Genomic DNA, 25,746 nt, shown 5'->3' on the forward strand with positions numbered 1-25,746 from the left:
TCACCCATTGTCCCCTCATTCCTCCCTGGGCTTCATTCTTCCTGAGTCCTCAGCTCTCTAGATCTATTTTCCCTCCTCCCATCCCCAAATGACAGCCAAATACATACTGTACACCCCCTGTTGTGAGGGCAGCCAGGGATTTAGAAGGAGTCACATTTTCTACCATGGCTCCCAGAGACCGGTCAGCAGCTCTGTGGATAAATTCATTAGTGTCCCCCATCTTTTGCAGCAAACATCGGGCAATCTCCTCAACTTCTGGGTCCATGTTCTTCTTCATGGTACGGAAAAGGTCTCCCAATGTGCTGATGGCCAGGCGGCACACCTTGGAACGGAGGTTGGGAACCTTTGGAGGGAGAGAAAGAAGAAAATCCCTCAGAAGGGAAGACAGAATGGCAGGAAGAATTACAAAATTCCCAATGAAAGATGGGAACCAACCCCCACCTCCACTCCTCTGGGTCTTACTCAGGAGTCTATCACTTTTCATATAATGTTGAGGCCAGAAAAGTTGAATGGAGGGAGGGTATAAAAAGCTAAACTCAGAATAATGGGGCAAATAAGAAAGACAGACACTGAGGGCTGGAGGACATTCCATACATAGAGAACAAAGAGAGACAGAATTCAGATCCAGGCCTTTTGACTCCCAAGTCCAGGATTTTTTTTCCAACACTCCACATTGCCTTCATACCCTATACCTTAACACATTAAGTAACTCTTGAATGTAAGCTCATTGAGGATAAGGGCTATTTCATGTTTGTCTTTTTATCCCCAGAACCCATTTGCACATGGCAATAGCAGGTGCTTAATAAACACTGCTTACTAGACTGAATTATATATTTCAAGATATTGGTATTATAAGAATGGACACTGCAAATCAAAGTCTCCTGAGAGAGCCGAGAATGGTGAAGGGGCCTTGGTCAGAGTTGCATGGTGTATTAAGGGAAATGAATTACCTGGGAAGCTTTTGCCATAATTTGAGTGTGAGATTATTCAACAACATTCATCCTATAATTTCTATTAAGCATCTACTAAGTGCAATGTACATAAAACTTGATCTGATGGCTGTGTGGATGGGGAATTAATGTAAGAAAGTCTGCAGAAGAATCAATTTCATTTTCATCCTAGATTATAGCAGATATTTAATATATATTGGACATCTATAGCCAGAGTATGTAGAGGGTTGAGAAGGAAGAAAGAAAGATGATAAAAAATACTGCTTGTGAGTTGCTCAGAGAACACAAGCTTCCTCACCTCCCCCAAAACTGCCAAGGAAACATCATGTAGTCTTTCTGCAAGGACCTCAGAGTGACAGGTCGCCAGGCGTCTGATGCTCACCAGCCCTTTCTCTTTCATCTGCCTAAGAAGCAAAAGCCCCAAGCATCCAGGTCACACAGGCAGATGGAAATCATTAACTCCACCATAGACCCAAGGGGACCCCAGACCACGTGAACAGCAGCACCAGCCGCCAGTGCTGCCTCATCTCCAAGGCTGCCCAGATCACACAGATAACATGTTCTTCCCCAAATGATAACATTCATGGCCAGAGCTGAGGTTTCTTCTTTGTATCAAACAACTCACTATCAATATAAAAGTTAGATTATATTTTCTGGGCAAAAAACCATTATGAAACAATTGACTTTACTGCAACTTTGCTTATTTTCACATTCGCAAACTAAATTTAAAATATTTAAAACTTGAAAACTTAAAAACTTAAAAGAAAGACTTCTGGTAAATAAGGTCAAGTTTCTCAGTTCTTCCCCCCACTCTTCATTAATGAACAGAACACCGAAATGCCCTACATTGAAACCAATCCCCAGGAGGTGGTTCAGGATTGGATATCCCTGAATACTGGAGATATTCAGTAATCTCTGTATAGACCATACAGGGGCAGGTGACATGACAGGGCAAAGGCACATATGAGAAGGAAGGCAGGGTGGGTCCTCACCAATCATTGCTCTCAAGCCATTGGAGGGCATTCATCAGGACTAGTTCTGGATTTGAAAGGGGCCTCAGCTCTTTGGAGTTGTTGTTTATGATTTCTTCTTCCTCCCATTCCGGAGTACCCACTGTAAACACTGCAGGCAGGGAATTGGCTAGGAAAAAAAAAAGAAGGGAAGGAGTATGGATGAGAGGAAGGAAGGAAGGAAGAAAGGAAAGAAGGAAGGAAGAAAGGAAAGAAGGAAGGAAGAAAGGAAAGAAGGAAAGAAGAAAAGAAGGAAGGAAAGAAGGAAGGAAGGAAGGAAAGAAGGAAGGAAGGAAGGAAAGAAGAAAAGAAGGAAGGAAAGAAGGAAAGAAGAAAAGAAGGAAGGAAAGAAGGAAGGAAGGAAGGAAAGAAGGAAGGAAGGAAGGAAGGAAGAAAAGAAGGAAGGAAGGAAGGAAGGAAGGAAGGAAGGAAGGAAGGAAGGAAGGAAGGAAGGAAGGAAGGAAGAAAGGAAGGAAGGAAGGAAAAGAAAAGCAATAGATAGGAGTTGCACAGAGACCAGTTTGGTGAGCAAGACCAGAGAGAGATGACAAACTTGAGGCCATAAGATTGCTTGAAGTGTGACCTGAACAAGATTAAAATGTAATTGGGAAATATTTCATAAAATAAATAAAAATTTAAAAACCATAAATAATATTATTTTATGGTTTCCTAAGTCAATATGCAATTGGCATCTATTTCTATTTGAGTCTGACACCACTGGGTAAGATAATAACAGAATTAAACTTCTTCACTTCCTCAAGTTTCTTTTCATGAAGCTCACAGTTGTCTACATCTCACCCACAGCATTTCCCCAAAGATACACAATAAATAGGCATACCTAACATGGAGCGGGAAGGAACTTCGATGACAGGTATGGGTAAAGCTTTCAGTACCTACAGATCTCCTGTTGGACCAGGGGAGGGAAGTGATTCAGCTGTTTATCTGATTGGGTGCCCTCCATCCTCAGGAGCCCTAACTTAAGGAGAATGTCCATTATTACACAAAAAAAATGCTGGCTTGTGATAGGCTGCCTTAGCCATATGCCAGACCAAGTCATTCTATGTATTTACAATCAACTCTTCATTTTCTATGGTTGAATGCTGGACAAGCAGAGGCTCTTGGATGAATAGCCATCAGAGCTGATATTCATTTTCTCACTGATAAAATCAGAATCCCCTTAGAGACTGAATTGTTGGATTAGCCTATGTTTCTGTTTCTCTTCTAGATAAGACAGAGACCGTCCCAGTCCATCTGTAGTTTACTATATAGCATGAGGATTAATTAGATGATGTCTATGAACTCCTTTAAATCAAAATGTTAGCAGTGGGACAAGTGTACTAAATCTCCTACAACCCTGACACCTAAGGTAATAACTCACAAAATCACACTCTATCAAAATATCTTAGGGGTCATTTAATGCAACCTTCTCATTTTATAGCTTAGAAATGTAAAGGCAAGAAAGGACATTTGAACAAAGTACTAGTTGGTCCAGACAGCATCCAAGGCCAAATGAACTCAGGTCTAACCAAGACACTTCCCAGCATTTTCTCCATCATCAAGATCCAGTAAGATTAGAGCCCACATGAAGACAGCCTGATTTGAAAAATATAAGCAGGGGCAGCTAGGTGGTGCGGTGGATAGAGCAACAGCCCTGAAGTCAGGAGGACTTGAGTTCAAATTTGACCTCAGACACTTAACACGTCTTAGCTGTGTGACCCTGGGCAAGTCACTTAACCCCAATTGCCTCAGCAAAAAAAGAAAAAATATATAAGTACAACGAGGCAGAAGATCTGAGAGCTCCCACAAAAACTGAATATTTCTTAGGTAGCAAAACAACATATAAAGTACATTCATAATCACTTGAGAGATATGGATAAGATAAAAATGTCTGGTAAGATTTTATTAAAGTTTCTATAAATTAGCTTCCCTTTGTTTCATTCATTCACGTAACCCAGAGGCAGTAACAGTAGTAATAACTGTCACTACCACCAACTACCCCAATACAACCGCTCACATTTATAGAAAACACCATCAAGGATGGGCTACCAACATTCACATTCCACCTCCTCTGATGCATCTTCTAAAGTTCTGTGCATCCAAAAATATTGTCTCATCTTTCACATGATCTTCTAACAAAAAGACCAGCCCCAATACAGATAAAGGTCACTTGAGTTGTTTGAATACAAATAGTACTCACTAAACAAATCAAATAGCATTTATTAGTGATCTGCTACATAGCAGGCTAGAATGAAGGCGCCTGGGAGAAAAAGCAACAATCTCAATCTTAGATGATACCATTCTGATGGCAGAAAGTAAAAAAGAATTAAGAAACCTCTTGATGAGGGCAAAAGAGGAGAGTATAAAAGCTGGTTTGAACTTAAACATAAAAAAAAAAATAAGATCTTGGTAACTGGTCCCATTACTTCCTGGCAAACAGAGGGAGAAGTGGAAGAAGTACAGGATTTTATATTCTTGGGCTCAAAGATCATTGCAGACTGTTAGTTCAGCCATGAAATTGAAAGACACTTCCTCCTTGGAAGAAAGGCTATGGTAAATCTGGAACAGCCTATTTAAAAGCAGAGACATCACCTTGCTGTCAAAGCAAGTTTTTGGTTTTTCAAAGTTATGGTTTTTCCCAGTAGTAATGTACGACGACTGTGAGAATTGAACTCTAAGGAAAATTAAGCGCCATAGAAATGACGCTTTCAAATTGTGGTACTAAGGAAGACTTTTGAGAATCCATTGGACAGCAAGAAGATCAAATCAGTCAGCATGTAAATAGATTAATTCAGGCTATTCAAAAACTGAATATTGAAGCTGAAGCTTAAATACTTTGGTCACATAATGAGAAGACAGGACTTATTGCAAAAGACCCTGATGTTGGGAAAAATCATAGGTAAAAGGAAAAAGGGAATGGCAGAGGATAGATAATATCATGGAAACAACAAATGTAAAGTTGGAAAGACTTTGAGAGACAGAGGAGGAGAGAAGGGCTAGACATGCTATGGTCCATGAGATTGCGAAGAGCAGACACTACTGAATGACTGAACATCATGTAGTAGGCAACATGCTAAATGCTGATAACACACAAACAAAAGTGAGCAATTCCTGCTCTCAAAGAGCTTACATTCTATCTGGAGAGACACAATATAAAATAAATGAAAATATGTACAAAATAAATGCAGGTTAAGTTGGGTAGAGGAAGACACTGGGCAGCTGGGGGAAGATAGAGTAAGGTTTCATGTAAAAAGTGATGCTTGAACTGAGTTTTAAAGGAATCAAAGAATTCTAAAAAATGGAGATAAAGAAAAAATTTAAATCATGGGGAGCAGTCAGTCAGTACAAAAACCTGGAGAAAAGAGATAGAGTACCAGACTGTTGAATCAAGCCAAGAAAGGCAGGTTGGAAACAGTTTATTAAAGAGCCTAAAATGCCAGAGATGTTTGTATTGGATCCCAGACGTAATAGGAGCCACTGAAATTGTTTTACAACAATATGTCTTGGATCTGTGATTCTGTTAGTGTAGCAACTCCCTACACTAATGGGGCTCCCACCTGTGTCTCTTGTAAAGAGAAGTTAAGTAACTTTTCCATATTGTCAGAGCTTTTAAGTGTGAGAGGCTAGATTTGAATCCAGGTCTTTTTGAATCACAGTCAAGTAGTCAACCCATTATACCATATTGCTTCTCTTTTATATTTGGATTTGTATTAAATTTATCTACATATATATATATAGTCTTTATCCTTTCTATGATATAAGTTAATTCAACAAGAATTTATTAGGTACTTTCTTTATGCTGAACAATTGAGAAGATACCAAGCAAGTTTAGATGGGATATAATCCCTGCCCTCACAGAGCTTACAGTCTAGTGGGGGTGGAGGAAGGATGAGACACATATAAAAACAACTAGATAGATAATAGATAGATAGATACATGCAATGAGATAGAGAGGAATCAAACAAAATCCTAAGTGGAATCTGAAAGGGGAAATAATTATTAGCCAAAGGAATCAGAGATTTCAGAGAGGAAGTGGAGATTGTAATAGGCTTTAAATCAGGGTGAGAATGTGATGGGCAAAAAAGTGGAAGCACTATTTTCTTAGGTAATGGGAATAGTATTTATAAAAGTCTTGAGACAGGAAAGCCTAGAATATGTTCGGGGACCAAAGGGTAGGGCAGTTTGGCCAAAACATGGAGTGGGTAGTAAAAAGGCTGGGAAGAAAGAATGGTGTCAAGGGATAGCTCTTGAATGTCAAATAAAAAAAAATGTGAACTTGGTAAGCAATAAGAAAGCATATTTGAGTGAAGAGCTATAACATGACCAGATGCAAACAGAAAATTAGCCTGGCCAGGATAGGAAAAATGGACTAACGAGGAAAGAAAGAAGATGTGAAAAAGAAGATGTGTAAAAAGGGGATTTCATCAGCCCAGGCAGACAGTATTGAAGGCCTGTAATCAACTCAGAGCAGCAGGATTAAAGAGAAGGGGACTGATAGAAGAAATGTAGGCAGAGTAGTTTGCCATTTCCTTCTCCGGCTCATATTACAGATGAGGAATCTGAGGCAAACAGGTAAAAAGTTCAAAATCACAAAGCTAGAAAGTGTCTAAGGGGAGATTTGAATCCAGGAAGATGAATCTTCCTGACTACCGACCCAATGCTCTATCTACCATACTACCTAGCTGTCCCTCAAGTCCCTAGGGGGATTAAAGGGAAGGAGATGAATACATAAGATGTTGTAGGCACAGAATCCATCGGATTTAGAAACTATCAGATATGAGAGAGATGAGAAAAAGGAAAGAGTCAAAGAAAATTTGGGGATTTTAAGCATAATAGAAGAAATGAATGAATCCCACTGGCAAAAATAATAAAGTCAGATCTGTACATCCAGCCTGCCTTTTTCTTAAGTTCCCATCTTGCATCCTCAAGAGACTATAAATCAACTCCAGCTAGATGTCCTATGATCTCATCCAATTCCACACTTCCAAAACAAAACAGAATGTCATATTTCCACCCAAACCCTTTCCTCCTCATAATTTTTCATCTGTATTTAAGCATACCTTCACCTTTCCAGTCACCCAGGTTCACAATATCAGTCATACTCAATCTTCTCTTGGCAATAGCTTCCTAATTTTTCCAGCTGTCTCCAGTCTCTATCCAATCCATCCTCTACACAACTACCAAATTAATATTCCTAAAGCACTAGTAAGTCTGACCATGTTACTCCCCTGCTCAAGAAGTTTCAATGGTTCCCTCTTGCCTTTGTATAAAATACAAATTCATCTGTTTGGCTTTTAAAGCCCTTTAAAACCTCGCTCTAACCTACCTTTCTAAGCATATTACATTATTTTACTCTTCATCATGCTCTCTTCTTTCTAACCAATTCAACCCGCTATTTCCCATATAAGATATTCACTCTTCTATCTCTTTGTCTTTTTCCAGACTGTTCTCCACACCTAAAATATACTCCCCTCTAACATTTCCTTTACTGAATCCTTCACTTCCTTTAGAACTCAAGTCAAGGGCCATATCCTACAAGAATCTATCCTAATGTTCTGAGTGGTTAGTACCACCTCACCCTGATATTATTTTGAATATATTTTATAGTTAATTTTCAATGAACATGTTGTTTCCCCCTAATAGAATGGAAGCTTCTCTCTTGAAAGATAGTATGGTGTATTACATAAAGTGCCAGACTTGAAAAGCCAGAAAGATCCAAATTCAAATCCTAGGCAAGTCATTCACATCTACAGGTCTTTGTTTTCTCACCTAAAAAGAAGAGGGGATGAACTAGACAGCCTGAGATCCTTTCCAACTTTATATGTAGGAATATGATTTTGGGGGGGAAGAGGAGTGGGATTTTCTTTGCAATAATGAACATTCTCACTGTCATTATATCCTACAGAAACTAATGATTTGGAATCCCAGTAGGTCATCATCTAAGCCCCATCAATCTATTCTTTATTCTCATCCTCCTCAGGCCTACCATCCCAAAATTCCAGCCAAACACCACCTATCCCTTTCATTGTGTCTTGTTCCATAGGCAGCAAATATCTCTTCATCCTAAATCTTTTCATCTATTAGGTTTTACTAAAATGTTTGTTCATTGGTCAAGGTAAGGAAGTTGGAATATTCCTTGCTTTCCACAGCCACTTCCAAATTCTCTCCCTTCCTTTATCACTCAATAACCTCTCTACCTCTGAGGTCCATGCTATCTATATCTATCACCCACTTAAGATCCTGGTAGTTATTTCTACTAACTCCCAACTCACTTCCCTTTCCTCATCAATGAGTTCAATCTGTGACTCACAATTTTTCTCTCCAACTCCTGGAGAACTTAAACATGCTCAATGACTCTTCCTCAAACACCCTAACCACTGAATTCCTCAACCTATTCAATGCCTATGATCTACTCCTTCCCCTCAGCCACACACAAAGATGGTTATACCCTCACTCATGCAACCATTCATAAATGTACTGCTTCTGCATTCAAGAATTCAGAAGTCCCTTTATCTGACCATAATCCACTTATTTTTCACCTCTCCCTCTTCCTTTCCTCCTAAATCCTTCTCTTTAACTGCATTGTGACATCTAGTCCTTTGACTCTTCAATTTTTTCCTACACTAGCCACTCTCTTTTCTTTCCCACATCTTATTCCTTGGTGAATCAATTCAATTCTAAACTCTTCTCCTCTTTGACTTCCTTGTTTCCTTATCATTTCACCAATTGCAACCTATTGAGCATTAGCCTTGGATTACTCCCACCATCCACAGTTTCATTTCTACACACGTTAAAGAAAAAAGTAGAGAAAATGACATGACTGTTCTGATTGGATACACTGCAAATTATGTTACACAGCCTCTGACCCCTATATGCACAAGCCAACTCCTGTCCCAGTTCACCATGCTTGCTAACCCTTCACTGTCCATTTCTCATCCTTCACTCCTTTGGGAAGGGGGAGTAAAGAAGCCAAGAACATCTTTGCCGTGGACCAAAGGATGACAATATAACGGTGAGAAAACCAAGGATGGTGTCCTAATGGAACACCTCACACTGCCCATATTCCTGGAAAAACCAGGCTGAACCTCACCTGAGGCATGGCGGGTAAAGCGGGGTCCCTGGCTGGAGACGGGGATACTGGGCAGCGAGGAACGGTTAGCTCGTTTCTTCAAAATAATTCCAAGGCTGGTCCTGCATGGGCTTCCCAACTTGGCAGAAACAGAAGGTGATCCATGAAGGGAAATGAGCCCTGTGAGGAACAGGAAAAAAAAAGAAAACTCGAGTAGCATTAATTAGGTAATGTAGGCTGAGTGATCACCATGGGTCTCTTAGCACACTGCCCAATGTCTTAAAGATGGGCAAGGCAAAAGGCTGAGCCAAATGAAATATATGGCAACATCACCCAAGCATTCTTGCCTGATCTTCCAAGAGACAATAACATCCCCTCAGCTTGATATTTAGAGGAGGAGAGTTCACTTCTGGGGGTCTTCATTCTAAAGGTTCTAACTTTCTCTGTTCCAGGTTTCTAAGAAACCCACTCATCCAAATACTCCTTTACCTTCTTTCATCATGCTTCTGGAGTTCAAATTCTGGGACAGAAAATCTCTCTCTCGCTGCCCCTCCTCTCGTTCCCTGCCCCGCTGGAACAACTCCATTTCTTTCATTTGTTTCAGACGCATCTTCTCCTGGGCTGACTTGGAAATGGTCACTTGAATCTGTACATGTACAATACAAACTTGAATTATACCCCAAAGATCTTATCAAGCACCCTACTGGCAATTCCTTTGCTCCTAAAACTCTACTGGTTTACAAAGAGAAAAGTGCTCAATTATCCCAGGCTTTCCCAGGCCACATTTTTTCTCTGCTCCTTCTCTCTTGCCAACTAACAAAAAATCATGATAGGTTTTTTCCTCACTTTGTTTTCCACTAATACATAATCTGAGCTTTTCTGGAACTCAGTTGGATTTGAACCCAGAGCTTAACTAAAGCCCAGAGCAGACTAAAAGAGGCTTAGGTTATACCCAGTCCAAAATTATATTTCTTATTTATTCATTTTGGTTTATTAGCATTAAAGGAAGGGGTAGGCTCGATCAGGAAAAAAAAAAAAAAAAAAAAAGGTTCCCATCCTTTCCTGTTTCATCCAGACCTCAGCACAGTAGCTGGACTTGAGATCAGAAAATATCTCTGGTCCTTACTGGCTGTTTGATTTGAATGAGTCACGTGATCTCTCTTAGGCTGGATTTGCTCATCTCTAAAATGGGATTAATAATTGTACCTTTCACATAGGGTTATTATGAGCACCAAATAAGATAGTCTGTAAAGCACCTTGCAAGCTTTATAGTACCATATTATGATCTGTTATTATGGCTGGGTCAAGAGCTGGAATTCTTTGATAACTGGGCAGTTGCTTGGATTACCTGGTTGTACCTTATTTGGGCTCATCTGCCCTGATTTGCCATCCTTTCTCCTTTTTGAATTCTGCAGTTCCTTCTACCTAACTTCCTCCACATCTCATATCTATATGGATATAGATATGTATATATGTAAGTCTATGTATATTCTTCCACACCTGTTCCTTCTCTTTCCTTTTTGTCCCTTTTTCCATCCCTTACTTTCCATTCCCCGAAGAGAACTTAGTTCTTGCCCAGTGTCTTCCTCCAAGAAGGTTCAAATCACAGAGGTAAGTGGGGCACCTGCTCTCTTCCTGCCTAGACTCATAATTACTTTAAAACACACACACACACACACACACACACACACTACGCTGCCGCCACCATCAGAACTGAGAGTCAGCAGCTGATGACTGCATCTCCACGGTCCTTATACCTACCCTGGAGTTGCTTTGTGGCCGGTCCATCTCTTTCAGCAATTGTTGGGTCCTTGTCCGTTCATCTTTGTTAGCACGGCTGAGGGAAGGCGTCTTCAGTGGAGATGCAGTCTGCGAGGAGTGGACAGCAGGCTTTGTGCCACCAGATGGCCCGACTTGGGCAGGAGGGACCACAGACTTTGCCTCTGAAGAAGTAAGCATATTCTTGATGGCATTAAGACACCTGGCACACTTGTCCTGAAACTAACTTTCCAGGCCATGGACTAGCATTGCTATGGTCACTAAAGCTCCCAAAACTTATTCCTTCTGTTAAACACTTCTGATTGAGATAGACAGTAAACCAAACCTGAAAGGGCATTAAAACTGGGCACAAAATAAGCCATCTGAGGAACAAATCTACATGCTAGGTCAGGAAAAGTATAAGGATTTAGTTGCCTTGTTGTGTATGACAGAAGGAAAGGTAAGAAAATGGAAGGAAGGAGGGGGGTAGGGACAAAGGAGAGGAAAGAAGGAAGGAAGGAAGGAAGGAAGGAAGGAAGGAAGGAAGGAAGGAAGGAAGGAAGGAAGGAAGGAAAGAAGGAAGAAAAGGAGGGAGGAAGGGAGGGAGGAGTATAATAGACATTTAGTAAGCATCCACAGGCACTGTACTATACAGACCCTGCTTTCAAGAAAGTTCCAACCAAAGGGAGGGGAAAACCAGTACAGGGAATATCTCTAACAGACACTTCAGAGTCACCCAACATAGGATGTTGGAGCTGGAAGGAATTGTAAAGATCATCAAGCTGATCCCCTTCATTTTACAGATAAAGAAAGGGAAGCTTCAGAAACTTAACTGGGACAGAGAAGTGGTACAGTGGATACAGCACCAGCCCTGAAATCAGGACAACCTGAGTTTAAATCTGATCTCAAACACTTAACACTTCCTCGCTGTGTGACCCTGAACAAGTCATTTAACCCCAATTGCCTCAGAAAAAAAAAAAAGTGACAACTAACATCACAACAACTTTGCAAGATAGGTGTTGTTATTATCCCCTATTACAGTTAAGGAAAGTGGGGGTTTAAGGGATTTGTACAGGGTGACATTGCTAAGACCAAATTTGAACTCACCTTTTCTAGAACTCCATCCAAAGAACCACCTAGCTACTTCATCTAGAAAATGTAAATAATAGTAGCACCTATCTAATGGGGTTGTTGTGGAGCTCAAATGAGATAAAACATTTTGCATATTCTAAAATGACATTTAAATGCATATTGTTTCTATTATTTTTATTATTATTATTATTTCACCTCTCAACTGTAAAATGGCGATAATAGAACTAAAATGTCTTCAATGTAAACAGAAATAACCACAAAACTTGAAAACTGAATTATAGAGCAATTAAAGTGTCCAAGCTTGTCTAGGAGTCAAGAAAACACTTCTATTTTTTCTTTGCAGAAGCAAAGGACTACAGATTGGAATACCCCATATACTATCAACCACTGCCGATGTGATGGTTTGTTTTTGTTGTACATTTTTTTCCCCTCTTTCTTTGTAATTTTTGTTATAAGAAATGGCTTCCTCAGTAAGGTAGTGGTAGTGAAGGGGGAGGATAGAATGACTACTATGGAAAGAAGCGAATATAAAAGAAAAATATATTGATCACAATAAAATATTTAAAATATTAATAATACTCAAGTTGTCTCCTCCATAAGGCTGTGAAGACAGTGTATGATATAAACCATGAAACTTTACTCTCTCAGTATAAACCACTAGGGATGCTGAATGGCACCTGTGAACCACTGCAGAACGCTAGGCTTTCACACTGAGGGAGCTGACACCTAAGAAGAGATGGGTGGGGAGCTAAGCATGTCAGACAAGTTTTCCCCGGGCTTAGAACTTTGTGTCCTGAAATTGGGCACTCCCTGGCCAACAGCCACACCTGCGTAATTCAGGGGCTATAATGAGCAGGCAATTTTCAAAGAAAGAAATCCCAGCTTTGGACAGCCATGTGAAATGTCTTCAAATGAGTAATCATTAGGGTTAGAGTTCCACACATCAGATTGGCAGAAATGCCAGCACTCTTCTCACCCCCCCCCCAAAAAAAAAAAGACAAATGTTGGAAGGACTGAGGGAAACAAACACTTGAATACACTGTTAATGGAGCTGGGAACTGGCCCAGCTATTCTGGAAAGCAATTTGGAATAGTGCCCCAAAAGTTACTAAAGAGTCCTTATGCTCTGACTCAGCAACTACTACTAAACTTGTTTCCTGAAGAGATGACCAAAGAAGAGGGACTGGACCCATATATATATATAAATATTTATGTAATCAGGAAGGCTGAGTTCCAGAAGAAACTGTCCTAGATAATTACAATCAGCAAAATAACAGCTTCTCAAAGTCCCTCCCTCTTCCCTCGCCCCAGGAACCTCCTAAATATCTTTTTGACCCTGCCAAAACTCACTCCGAGGACCTGTTCTGACTTGGACAGCTCTGGCTGTGCATTCCGACCCCTCCTGCAAGCCAGTCCCTGTGGGCTGCACTTCTCCACTCCTTCCAACCAATTAGATCAGATCTAGCAATCTACCCACTCATCTTCTCCTGCCCTTTCTAGGTGACCCAGATCAGCATTTCAAATCGGAATTTCTCCTCCATTTAAAAAAGATGCTTAACCCTCCTGTTCTTCCCCCTCTCCCTACCCAAATCCTTTCACCAAACTTCCTTCCTAGGATTGATTTCATTCTCTTGACCTTTAATTATCCAGGGAGCTCATTAAGCTTTGGGGTCTTAGGATTTCTCTCTCTATAGAATGTCAAAACGGTAATGGACCTGAGACAATATCTAGTTCACATCCCTCATTTGACAGTTGAGGAAAACTGAGGCTCAGAAGCCTGCCAAAAGTGAGACTGTAGCAGAATTGTTTCTCCCATCTAGGCTTCCTTCACTGTTCTTGCCAACATTTGATGCTGGCTGCCTGTAAGGATTTAACTGGAAAGTGCAATTTTCCCCACCTTCCACTCCTACTGTCTTACTTAAAGCACTATACCCAAGCATGCAGGACAGCAAATAAGCAGAGGTAGATATACATACCCATAGACTTGGGGGTCTTCTCCTGGGAATTATTCTCCTGTGCCAATCTTAAAAGAAATTAGAAAGAAAAAAACTTTTAAAAACCATATAAAGAGATAGCAAGGCAGAAATGTCTCTTCTAGGTGTGAAGATATTGTTTTTCCTTAGTTCTGGGCCAGGACCATGACATCAGGGGAGGTGATGCCATAACTTGCAAGTAAATTAGATTTAAGTGAGGGAGGCTGGATAAGGTCACCTGCCTCACTTTATCCTCCAGAGCCATCTGAGTCCAGTGGCCAGGTATGAATCAAGATGACCAGAGATGGTTCTCATTGGTGAAGATAGCTTCTATAAAGATGCAGGGAAGGACTGGGAAAGGAGAAAATAAAATCTAGCTAGAGGAAATAATTCTGTTAAAGGAAGAGTTAAAACCTTGAAAGGCTTTAGAATTCTAATCAATGCAATGATCAATTATAGTTCAGAGGACACAGGATGAACTGTTACCCATAACTCCTGGCAGAGAGGGATGGATTCAAAATGCAGAATGAGACATGAGCTTTTGAACCAAGCCAATGAAAGAATCTGCTTTACTTGACTGAGGATTTGTTATAAAAGTTTACTTTCACTTTTTAAAAAATGTCATTCAATGTGAGGAGGAAGAAGAGAGTATAAAGGAAAGAAAATAAATGCTTGGAACAAATTGGAAAAATAATAAAAATTAAATTTATAAAGAGTTTAGCAGAAGGTATAGATCAGTAGGAAAGTAGTTTAGCAAGCACAGGAGCAGTCACATGATAGAATTCAGCACCTAATCTGATGCCTAGTACACAGTAGGTACTTCATAAATGCCTGCAGTATGAATTAACTACATACAATTTTAAAAAGAGAGGCAACTAATTTGTTATAGTAGAAAGAACCCTGAGCTTGGAATAAGCTCTGAGTTTCATCTTTGTCATCTATATGACAGTATGAAACATACTTTAATCTCATTGAGTCTTATCTTCCTGGTTTTAGAATGAGGATAATTATAGCTCTATGAGCAGACTTTCTACAAGCTTGCAAAGATCAAATAAGACAATGCTACCTACTTATCACCCCTGTGACCTTTGGCAAGTAAATCATTTAATATTTCTAAACCTCAGTTTCCTCATCTGTGAAATGGGGATCTTTTTCACTACCTACCTTCCAGAATGTTGTGAGAGCCAAGTGTATTTTGTAGCCAAAAAACACACTGCATAGATGCTAAGTTATTACCATTAAGTGATCATTCCTTTCCTCCACCATACCCCCTTTACTTTCTTATATGAGAAACTCAATCCCAGAAGCTCATGTTGGAAGAGGCTAGTTAGTGACTACCTAGTCTAATCTATGACCAAAAAAGAATTCTTGATACAACTTGGCAGATAAGTGATCAACCCATCTTTTCTTGAATACCGCTAAGGAGGGGCAGCCCACCACCTCCCAAGACAGCCCATTCCACTTTGAGGTAGATCAAGCTGTTCCTAACATCAAGTCCAAGTTTGCTTCTTCGCAAACTTTCACTCCGTTGCTCCTGGCTCTCCCCTCTGAAGCCACATGAACTATATACAATAGGCAGAGTATGAGGGAAGGACATCTCATGTGGATGAAGGCACAAGGAAACACACAGAGGTGGAAAGGCACGAACTGTAGTTAACAATCCTTTTTGATCAAATAGATAATTATCGGGCAGATTATACATAGTGGGAAATAAATCTAGATGAGCCAGAGCCTGGAGGGCCTTGAGTGCCAGGCTAAGGGGCTTAAATTTCATTTGGAAGGTAGCTCATGGTTATTAAAGATCTTTGAATAAAAGAATGACATGATCAGAGCTGTCTGTGATTTAGGAATATTAACCAGGTCTTGTGTGTAATAGAAATTAGAGCAAGAGCAACTAGATACAGCTAAATACCAATTTAAAAAAAATAATAATAAAGCTAGTTCAGACATAATGAAGGCTTAAACAAGGGAATGGAAAGAAAAATAAAAAGACAATAGGTATTCTGTAAACAGAATCAACAGCACTAATGGGCCATGCAGTGAGGAGAGAAAGAGTCCCCATTGACTCTAAAGGTTTTTTGCCTCAACTTCTGGGGAAATGATGGCTCCATCAACAGAAAGCAAGCAAACCAGGAGGCAAGAAGTGCATAAAGACAGATTTGGTTTTGGACATATGTAGAAGACCTCCATAGAGATGCTCACAAGTATCTGGAGATGTGAGAGTAGACTAGGCTGGGGAGAGGTTGAGGTTAGAGGTAGATTTGAAAGTCAGCCACAGAAAAGTTATGATTGATAGCAAAGCCTGTGGACCTCTTCTCAGAATGTTTTTTAATGCATAAAATAAAACATATAGTATTGCCAAGGAAACATATTGAAATGTAGTTATTAACATATTTTTTAAAAATAAATTTAGGGATCTCAGGTTAAAAATCCTTGCTCTACACCATCAACAATAATCCAAGGCACTCAAGTATGGATCACTGACCTCTAGGATCCCAAGCAGACCCAATAGGAGAGGGTGGTATGGTCCCTGTTAACTCTAACAATCACTGAATCTTTAAAATTCCAATGAAGCACCCAGTGTGACTTACCTTATTCTAGGGGCCTCCTGGAAAGTGAGGACATCTTGGCCTGGAGGTAGAGGAATAGAATTGCTAACAACAGCTGGCAATGTTACTGACTTGGTCTCTGCTGGCTGCCCCGGCTTTGGGATGGAAGGAATCAGGGCACCTCCCAAAGATCGCCTAATCTTCTCATCCTTGCAATGCAGGTACTGAAGGGATATCTGTACCTGGAAACAGCATTAGGAGAGTTAAAATCTAACTATTTCTTCTCATTTCAGTACTTTTAAAGATCTGCAGTTTTGACAGTGTGGGACTCTCCATGAATACAGAACACAACTCCTCTAGTTTTAGTATTTAATCATTCTAAATTGATGTGGCCAAAAAGAAAAGAAAAGAAGAAAAAACTCCATATATCAGCTGGCAGTCAACACTGTGGTGATGAGTCCCTTCAAGCTGAATGAGGCAAAATCTCAGATGATGACCAGGTCTTCATTTACATTCAAACCTTCCAACCTGGAAGGATCTGTCAGAGCTTAACCTCAGGTCTAGTCTTTGAGAGCCCAGAGTTACTCCCACACTACAATGAGGCATGAGAGGGAGATTTAGACCGGGAGGAAATCCCATAGAGAACAGGAAACTTGGGACACGTATCCCAAGGAATATTCCGCCCCACCTTCCCCTTCCAGTGGCTGTTCTAGGTAAAGACTTATCAAAAACCAACATTGTTCCCGGGGCCAGTGAGGGAGGATCACCTTCTGGACAACTTTCTTGTGACCATCTTGGAACTATCCTGCTTCCTTATTTTTTCAACTTAGAAAGTTCCCAAGTCAAGCCCTACTTCCTTGTTTTTCTTCCTAGAATTTTAGACCTGAGAAAGTCAATGATACAGTGATTTTAACTATGCTCCTGTGCCCTGTGAAATTATGTATTCAGGAACTTTGTATAATCTTGAGCAAGACTATAACATTAGTTTCCTATTACTAATAATAGCAGCTTATATTTATCTATGTAAATATTATATGCTCATATATAATGTGTATAATAAATATATGTATATGCTATAATATCTATGTAAATATATATTTATATCTAATACGTATATATATATAATATATGGAATGTTAAAATTTATAAAATGCTTAACATCATCCTCATCATCTTCCTCCTCTTTCCCTTCCTAGTCATTCTCCTCCTCTTCTAGGTCACCTTCACAGGCAGCATTTAAATAGTACTTTAAGATTTGCTGAGTGCTTTCCACATGCTATCTCATTTGATTATCTACATGATCCCATTTGTTCCTCATAACAACTCTGTGAGGTGGCTGAGGTGAAAAAACTAAGATCTAAGGAGGTAAAGTGATTTGCCCAAGTTCTCACAGACAGTAAAAGTCAGAGAGAGGATAAAAACCTGTCCTTGAGCTCAGGTCCAGCATTCTAATCTCCCATTTCACACTGTTCCCTACTTTATTTCTATGGGTCTCAGTTTCCTCATCTGCAAAATGAGGGATTAGACCTGATAGCCTCAAAAGTCTCAGCTCCTATGGTCATTCCTAATGCAACCCTCATTTTTTCCATCATGGAACTGTGGCCTGTAAAGTCACACAAAAGTTTAACCTAAGATAGGTATCCATTAATCAATCAATAAACATTTATTAAGTTTAGGAAAAAAAACCTTCATGCCTTTTTCTGTGATAAAAAATGACTATTATACATCTTCTATGCTGGGAAGCACATTTGTATTAGAGATGGTCTAGATCAGACAGTTACTTTTATTCTAGACAAACATTTATCAGTTCCAATCTTTCATCCTAATAGGTGAACAAAGCAAATCCCAGGTACCAAGTGACTTGAACAAGTTCACATGGCCAGTTGGTCCTAAAGAGAGCTGGGAGTAGAAGCCAGATGTCCCTCCTGGTGAGGCTGACTTGTCTTTAAATTAGGATCTTCTATGTTCTGCTATTATTTATTACTTCTATGATGTACTTAAATGATGAATATGAAAAATGTAAATAAATATAAAAGGGCACATATAAAGTGATATAAAGCAAACTAATTATACACTTCATAATAATAAAATCTGATAAGTACATGGGAGAGAAATATAAGGGGCCCCAGGAGGATATATGATGCTACTGTTGTTAAATTATTAGAGTTTATATATGATTATTTTCCCCCTTTTTAATAAACTACAAATCATTTGGAATTTATAGTTTTATGTATTGTTTGATTTCACTGTGGTTATTAATTGTATAGTAAATATTTTTTAAGTTAAGGAAAATATTTGGACCTTGTAGAAAACAGGAATTATAATCTCTTTGGATTTACTTTTATAGAACATCAGGTCCAGTCCCCCACCCAACCACCTAAACACACACATATTACTTCACCTTGTGTTACCTCAGGGTCATTATGCAGTGAAAAGAGGGAGGAGACCTAGTCAAATCCTTGTTCAAATCTTAGTCACTTACAGACTTCTTCTCAGAAGTTTTTCTCAGAAATAAAATGAAAGTTTTGGAATAAAGCTCTAAGGTTCCTTCCAGATCTCAATTTTATGATCCTATAATTTGACCACTCCCCAAAAAAATAATTCTTTATACCCAAGATGGACCAGGTTAAGCTATGCTAAATCTATATCTGGAAATTCTTCTGGCTGAAGTAAGGAAATTCTTCTGGCTGAAGTAAGGATTGGGCAAGATGTAGCCAACAGCTTTTAAGAAAGAATATGCAAAAATCTGAATCGATGTCTAGTGCACACATGCTGAGGCTGGCCATTTGAAGATCTGTTCAACCAAGTGGTCAAGTAAGCTGGAGGTCAATCCTAAGTACTCCAACATAGAAACAGGTCCTGGGTTTGAGACAAGATACATGTGGGAAGAAGACAAAGGCTTGATTGGAACAGCCAAACTAGGTGAGACTAGAGAAGATTGTGGCAGGTACTGACCAAGATCAGACTGGGACCAAGGAACTAAATGAGGTAGAAAGGGAGGGACCAGGTAAGATCAAATGTCACAGCTAAAATCTCTCCCCAGAGGAGTGAGCTGTGCCCTCCCCCCCCCCTCAAAAAAAAAGCTTATTCTGACAAGTATTGCCTTTTAATAGGAGTAGCACACCCTAGCTAAAGCACCCTGGGAGGTCTTCAAAAAGCAATCAATCAGTCAATCAGCATCAGTCAATCAACCACCTACTTGTGCTAAATACCAGGAATATGAAAATAAAAATGAAATAGTCCCTGCCCTCAAGGATCTTATAGTCTACCAGACAATACAGCCTCTACAAGTATTCTTAAGTGCCTCCAATGAGATCTGACAGACTTGACTTCTTTAGGTCCTTGTGGGGTAACTGAGATCCAATTCCTCTCCCAGGGTCAAGACAGGTGGGAATGTAATAGAGCTTTTACTCAGGGCCCTGACCTTTTCCTTCTTTATTCAACTTAGGTCTTGCCCAACTTCAGGTCCAGCACTCTTATCACTTCTCCATGCTGCCTTTTCTGGGTCTTGGTTTCCTCAACTGCAAAATGAGAGGAAAGAACTGGATGGCTTCTAAGGTCTCTGGTTATCCCTAAATCTAAGATCCAATGGATTACTGTATCCCCAGGGACTTCCTCACTTTCTCATTGCTAAAATGTATCCAGCATGATCCCACAAAAGTTTGACTCAAGATGGGCATCCACTAGTCAATCAACAAGCACTTATTAAGTTCCTGTGTGAAAACTTTAGGAAGAATGGAGCTACTTTATATCTTTCTCTACAGTGAGAATGACAACTACATGATCTCCTCTTCCAGAAAGTACATTTGTAGCAGAAAAGATGTAGCCCAGACAGAATTATTTTTATCCCTGATAAAACATTTTTCAGGTTCAATGAGGTACAAGAGGTAGACAGTCCTAGCATTCAAAATGGTGCAATCTTTCTCCATAGAGTTTCAGAGTCTAAAATACCTGGGCCTTTAAAGCGACCTTAAGCACCTCCTTGATTATGCTTTGAGTTTAGGGATGGCAGAAGGCAGGTAGGACAGAGAAGTCAATAATTCTCCCTCCCACTTGGAACTGATAATGCATCAAATTAACATCCTTTATCAAAGCTTTCGGTACATGTTACCTATACAGGCTCAAGTGTTCCTTCTTTGGAAAAGTTTCTCTTGAAACTAATTGTTCTCTTCACCTCTTGAAGGCAATTTGTATGTATAGCCTGTGTGTTTCTGAGAACATGTTGTATCCCCCCAATGAAAGCAGGGATTATCTATCTCACTTTTATATTTATATTTCTAATGTATAGCACCAGTGCCTGGTATACTGTAGATGCCTAATAAATGCATGTTACTTTGATTAATTGATGACAGGTTACAGGAAAAATGAAAAAAAAATCACATAGACAAATAAATGGGTGGATAGGCAGAAAGACACCCATAGAGAGATCAACTTCGATGTTGGTTAATAGAAGATATTTACTCTAGGAAGAAAGGAATAGGTGTTGCAAACTCAGAATGGTAGATCATACATTACCTCTTGGGCAGCTGGAGTTGCCCTTAGCCGACTCTTGCTAATCCTTTGTGGGGCTGAGCCATTCTCCAAGGACCCTTTGGCCTCTGGGGTGGTGGGAATGCTTTGGATGGGAGGCATTGGCCTGGAAACTGTCAGGAATCTCTGAGAGGTAGAGCGGGGCATGGCACTCTTCAGGGAAGTACCTTTAGTAACTCCTCCAGGATCTAAAGAAGCTGCAAAAGGGAAAAAGAGGAAATGAATGAGAGCTCAAAAAAAAAGGGGGCTTCCTTCAAAGTGCTTTCCTTGAGAGAAGCAGCATGGCCCTGCAAAAGCTCCTTTTGCCTTGGTCTTCCAAGTATCTATCACAGTGTGAGATGCAGAGTAGTTACTTAATATTTATTAAAAAGCATTGGCTTATTCAATCAATCCATTAAGAAGCATTGTTAAACACCATTGCCAGACACTGTACTAAGTTTGAGAAAGGCACAAGCATAGTCCCTGCCCTCAGTCCAATGGAAGAAACAGCAGGCCAACAGCTCCATGTATAAGATAAACCAACAGTACAAAAGGAACAGCCCCACAGCAGTAACAAGAGATCATCTTCTGGGGAAGACAACCTCAATGAGGAGGAGAGAACAGAAGCTCAATGCTAGGATAGTCAGCACCAATGAGAATTCCCTGGATTTGGAACTGCCCATTCCTCCAAAGATCTTTGCTTTTCTTCAGCAGTGCAATTTAAATAAAAGAGCTCTGGATTTGGTGACAGAAGATTTGGGTTTGAATACCAGCTGTGATACCCTAAGTGACCTTGGACAAGGCTTCTGGGCCTCCTCATTTGTGTAAAAAAACATTGGATTAAGTGATCTCTAATTTCTTAGGACCCTGTGATCCCTGAGCTCTACCCACTTTACTGCTTCCCTAGAATTCTAGCCAAGTCTAAGTCAGGACTGGGTGCTTGATCCCAATTGTTGGAATCCATCAGGGGGACATTTATGGGAAAAACAAAAGTAGAGTCTTTATAAAACCAACCCCCTCTGTCCACTATCACTCTTCCCTGATCCCAGAATTCCTGTGGCTCTTGGTCTTTGTCAATCGACAGACATCCTTGGAGGCCTGGAAGAACTTTGACTTTAAGCTTTCAGATTTAAAAGAGATTTTAGATGATCCTATCCCTAATCCTATCCCCCTCACACCCACCCATTTCACAGATTAGGTAGCCAACCCCTAGAGAAGGGAACTACATTGTCCAAGCTCACCCAGCAGCAGAGCTGGGCCAAAACCTTCCTGATTCCCAGGCTTCCCCCTTTCACAAAGCAGAACCACAGGGCGCACCTCGGGGAGAAGCGGACCACCCCTCAGAAAGCCTCCTTTTTTTGAGCTTGTCCTTGATTTGGGTGGTCTCCAAGGCTGCACTGTTGGCTTCCATTTCCTTGACAGTGGCAGGCAGGAGCGGGGGAGCCACTGAAGAATTAGCCTCCGCATTCTTCACATGGCCATTTCTGGACTGCCAAGCCTTTGAGGCAAGACTGGTCTTGAGGCTGGTCAAGTCTCCATTTCTGCCCCACACAGATGACTGCTTTTCCATCTGAACTTTCAGCAGGGACTGGGGGGAGGCTGTGGGCAGATAAAAGAAGGATGACTCAGTTGCCTTCCACCTGCTGCAAAATTGAAGATAATCTACAAATGACCTCTAAATATAGTCTTAGAATATAATCAGAATACCTAATGAAGTAAGCAGAATCAAAAAAATTAAAAATATTATATCTACAGATACAGGTCTATATGTATGCACATGTATATAGACAAACATATATGTGTACACATAGATACACACAAAAACTACAACAATGTAAATTCTTATAAGTCCACCCTCATTCAAGGGGAGGAGGCAGGGCACTTATTGCTCCCTAGAAACCCTTCTCTCTCAGGATTTGTTACCTCTAGTGACATCATCATGTGTGCCTATGAATCAAGGAGCACAGGACTCTACAAAGGGCTTTTGACTAGAAGGTGATACTCACTGGTCACAAGGACCTGAATGGTCACTGAAGTTTCCATCCCGTAACATCTGGTGTGTAAACTGGAATATCTAGGTTGTTAGACCAAGATAATAGCCAATAATCGATGGTTGAATGTATGTGTGTGTATAAACACATATACATACAAATATACATGTATTTAGGTATTGTTCATATATGTATTATATATGTACACATATTATGTATGTGTATACAGACATACTTGACAATCATTATACACATTTATGTGCGGACCTGGATATAAACACGGAAATGTGTAAATGCACTCATATACACATATCTATGTATATATATACACTCTCTCTTCATCTACCCTGGAAAACATTTTATTTTACTTTAATTCACTCTGTTGGAGACCAATGCACCCTCACCCTCTCCTGTCCATCGATCTCCATAGTCCTGTAGGCTTGAGTTGACATTTCTATTGGGACCGTGGAAGGAGCGGAATCCAGAGCTGGTACTGGACCGGGGGACGCTGCCGCAGTAGACTGCTACAGGAACCCGGAACTTGGCTGGAAACAAAGACAAGGCACATGGGTTTTAGCCCTTTGGGGGATAATGGCTAAAGACAGACAAGCTGAGAGGGCTTGGCGCCATTCCCAGTGGGCAGGGGGCCAAGGTTCAGGTCCCACTCTCAAAGCCAGACCAGCTTAGCCAGTGGCTGTTGGGAAGAATCCAAAAATGGCCCTGTGCCCATAAACTGCCAGGCAAAGGAGTCTGGATCTCACAGACGATGGATCAATAAGATAAAATTTGCCTGGATTTATTTTTTATGTATCTTGTATGTTCTTATTCATGCACTTGTTGTCTCTTCCTCACTCTTAGAACTTGTTTCCCAAGGACAGGGGTTATTTCATTTTTTTCTTTGTATGCATTTGCAGTGTCTGGCCCTTAGTACAAATTTAATAATTGCTTGTTGATTGACACACATCTTTGAGTCATCTGTATCAAAATGTCCTGCCACCGTGTCATCGCCCCTCCCTGTATTTTACTTCTCCATACTCATCCCTCATCATGTAGTCCGATTCCCTAAGAGCCAGAGAGGCCTTGTCCAGGGTCACCAACAATTCTCCTAACTTATTAAGCTATTTTTCTTTCCCAGATATAATTCAGCCTCTGCCACTCTGTGGTTGTAATGGAAGGAGGAGATACTTGACCTAAGCTGAGGACCAACCATCACACCCAGCTCATCCTGACTCAAGGGGAGGAGGTAGAAAGCTAGTGCCCCTGGGAGACTCTTCCCCCTTGGGAGTTTGTTACCTGATGTGACATCATCACGTGTGGCCATGTCTCACGGAGCACAGGACTCTAGAAAAGCCTTTTGGCCAACAGGAGCTACTCACTGGGCATCTGGCCACCAGGACCCAGATGGTCACTGAAGGTTCTAACCTGCAACATCTGGTGGCCTAAACTGGAGAGAGAAAAAAATACTCTGCTTACTTAAAAAGAATCAAATACCTCCTTGGAAGAGGGCCCTGAGTTGGCCAGCCCCACCATGCTCCATGGAGTGCATGACCTTCTGCCAGAAAAAGGAAGCCTGTGTAAAACAGGTTCAAACTTCAAAGCTCTGTGACTCAGAAGCAGGTTTAAACCTGAGTCTAGTAGATAAATCCACTCAGCCAGTTTTCACTAGCGTTAATAAGATCAAGCAGGGATCCTTGCCACAATAATGGGGCTTTCCATTTTTGATACTGAGAAATAGTTCTCTCTTGGGTTCTCAACCAGATCAGTCACAGACAGCACTCTCCTCCAGAAGCAGCATCTGTCAGCTGTATGCAAAAAGCAAAAAAAAAACAAAAGGGGGGGGAGGTGAAATCTTTCTAATAAACCCATTAAATTCAAATTTAAATATATATATATATATATTTATTGACCTATTATAGCACCTATTTTGTGCCCGACTCTGTGCAAAACTTTGAAGTATGGCGTTACACAAAGACCAAAATGAAGCAGCCTCGTCCACAGGCTTACATTCTACTGGGAGAAAAATAATGTGAGTATAGATGTGAAACATGCAAAATAAATACAAAAGCATTTCAGGGGAAGGAGAGGTGATGGGGGCACACTAAAAGGAAAAGGAGGGACTTGAAAGAATCCTTAAAGGGAGCTCGGCACCTCCAAGAAGTGGAAGTGAGAAGGGAAAGTGGGGAGTGTGGGATGCCTGGCTTTGAGAAGATACACAGCAGGGAGGTGAAATCTCATGTACTGGGAACAGCAAGGAGGCCAGCTTGGCTAGAATGTGGAGAGGGAGGAAGGAAGAAAGAGGAAACTGGCATTTATTAAGCACTTAAGATGTTCTAGACGGGCGTATGGTGCACACAGCACCAGCACCTCATACACTTCCTCACTTTACCTCAGTTTCCTTTTTCTGTAAAATGAGCTGGAGAAGGAAATGGCAAATCATTCTATAATCTTTGCCAAGAAAACCCCAAATGGGGTCACGAAGAGTCAAACACAATTGAAAACAATAAAAAACCATATACCAGGCATTGGACAAAGTGTTTTACTAATATCACCTCATTTCAGCGGACAGTAACACACAATCAGTCTGGAATCAGACTGAGGAACGTGAATGTGATTAGCACTTGCTATGCAATTTAACACAGATAACTCACCTATCAATCACCAGTATGATGAGAAGAAAAAGAGTTTAGAAACTGCTAGTGAACATTTGATCTCCTTGCTAAATGAAAGATATGAGAATCAAGGACTACTAAAAAAAAAAAAAACAAAGAGAAAGTCTGGAGTAAGAAATAAATTTAAAGAAAGCTTGAAAAGAGATTCAAGGGGAAAGGGAATTCAGAACTGACAATAAA

General features: G+C 40.5%; 1 protein-coding gene across 1 annotated transcript in view; it reads right to left on the reverse strand.

Annotated features, from left to right (window-relative positions):
* The window catches only part of TOGARAM2 (TOG array regulator of axonemal microtubules 2), a 66,361-nt gene extending 42,076 nt beyond the window's left edge, over positions 1 to 24,285 (reverse strand). Inside the window, exons 1-12 of the mRNA XM_012539840.2 lie at positions 24,191 to 24,285; positions 23,302 to 23,442; positions 22,224 to 22,505; positions 20,913 to 21,124; positions 16,440 to 16,639; positions 13,852 to 13,898; positions 10,788 to 10,969; positions 9,516 to 9,672; positions 9,048 to 9,206; positions 1,943 to 2,090; positions 1,249 to 1,354; positions 108 to 343 (exon numbers count right to left, since the gene is read on the reverse strand). Coding sequence (XP_012395294.1) covers positions 108 to 343; positions 1,249 to 1,354; positions 1,943 to 2,090; positions 9,048 to 9,206; positions 9,516 to 9,672; positions 10,788 to 10,969; positions 13,852 to 13,898; positions 16,440 to 16,639; positions 20,913 to 21,124; positions 22,224 to 22,505; positions 23,302 to 23,442; positions 24,191 to 24,218 — 1,898 coding nt within the window. The 5' untranslated portion in view covers positions 24,219 to 24,285. The remainder of the gene's footprint in view (positions 1 to 107; positions 344 to 1,248; positions 1,355 to 1,942; positions 2,091 to 9,047; positions 9,207 to 9,515; positions 9,673 to 10,787; positions 10,970 to 13,851; positions 13,899 to 16,439; positions 16,640 to 20,912; positions 21,125 to 22,223; positions 22,506 to 23,301; positions 23,443 to 24,190) is intronic.
* Positions 24,286 to 25,746: the final 1,461 nt, after the last annotated feature.

The sequence above is a fragment of the Sarcophilus harrisii genome, chromosome 2 (genome assembly GCF_902635505.1).
Source record: "Sarcophilus harrisii chromosome 2, mSarHar1.11, whole genome shotgun sequence".
NCBI classification, from domain to species: Eukaryota; Metazoa; Chordata; class Mammalia; order Dasyuromorphia; family Dasyuridae; genus Sarcophilus; species Sarcophilus harrisii.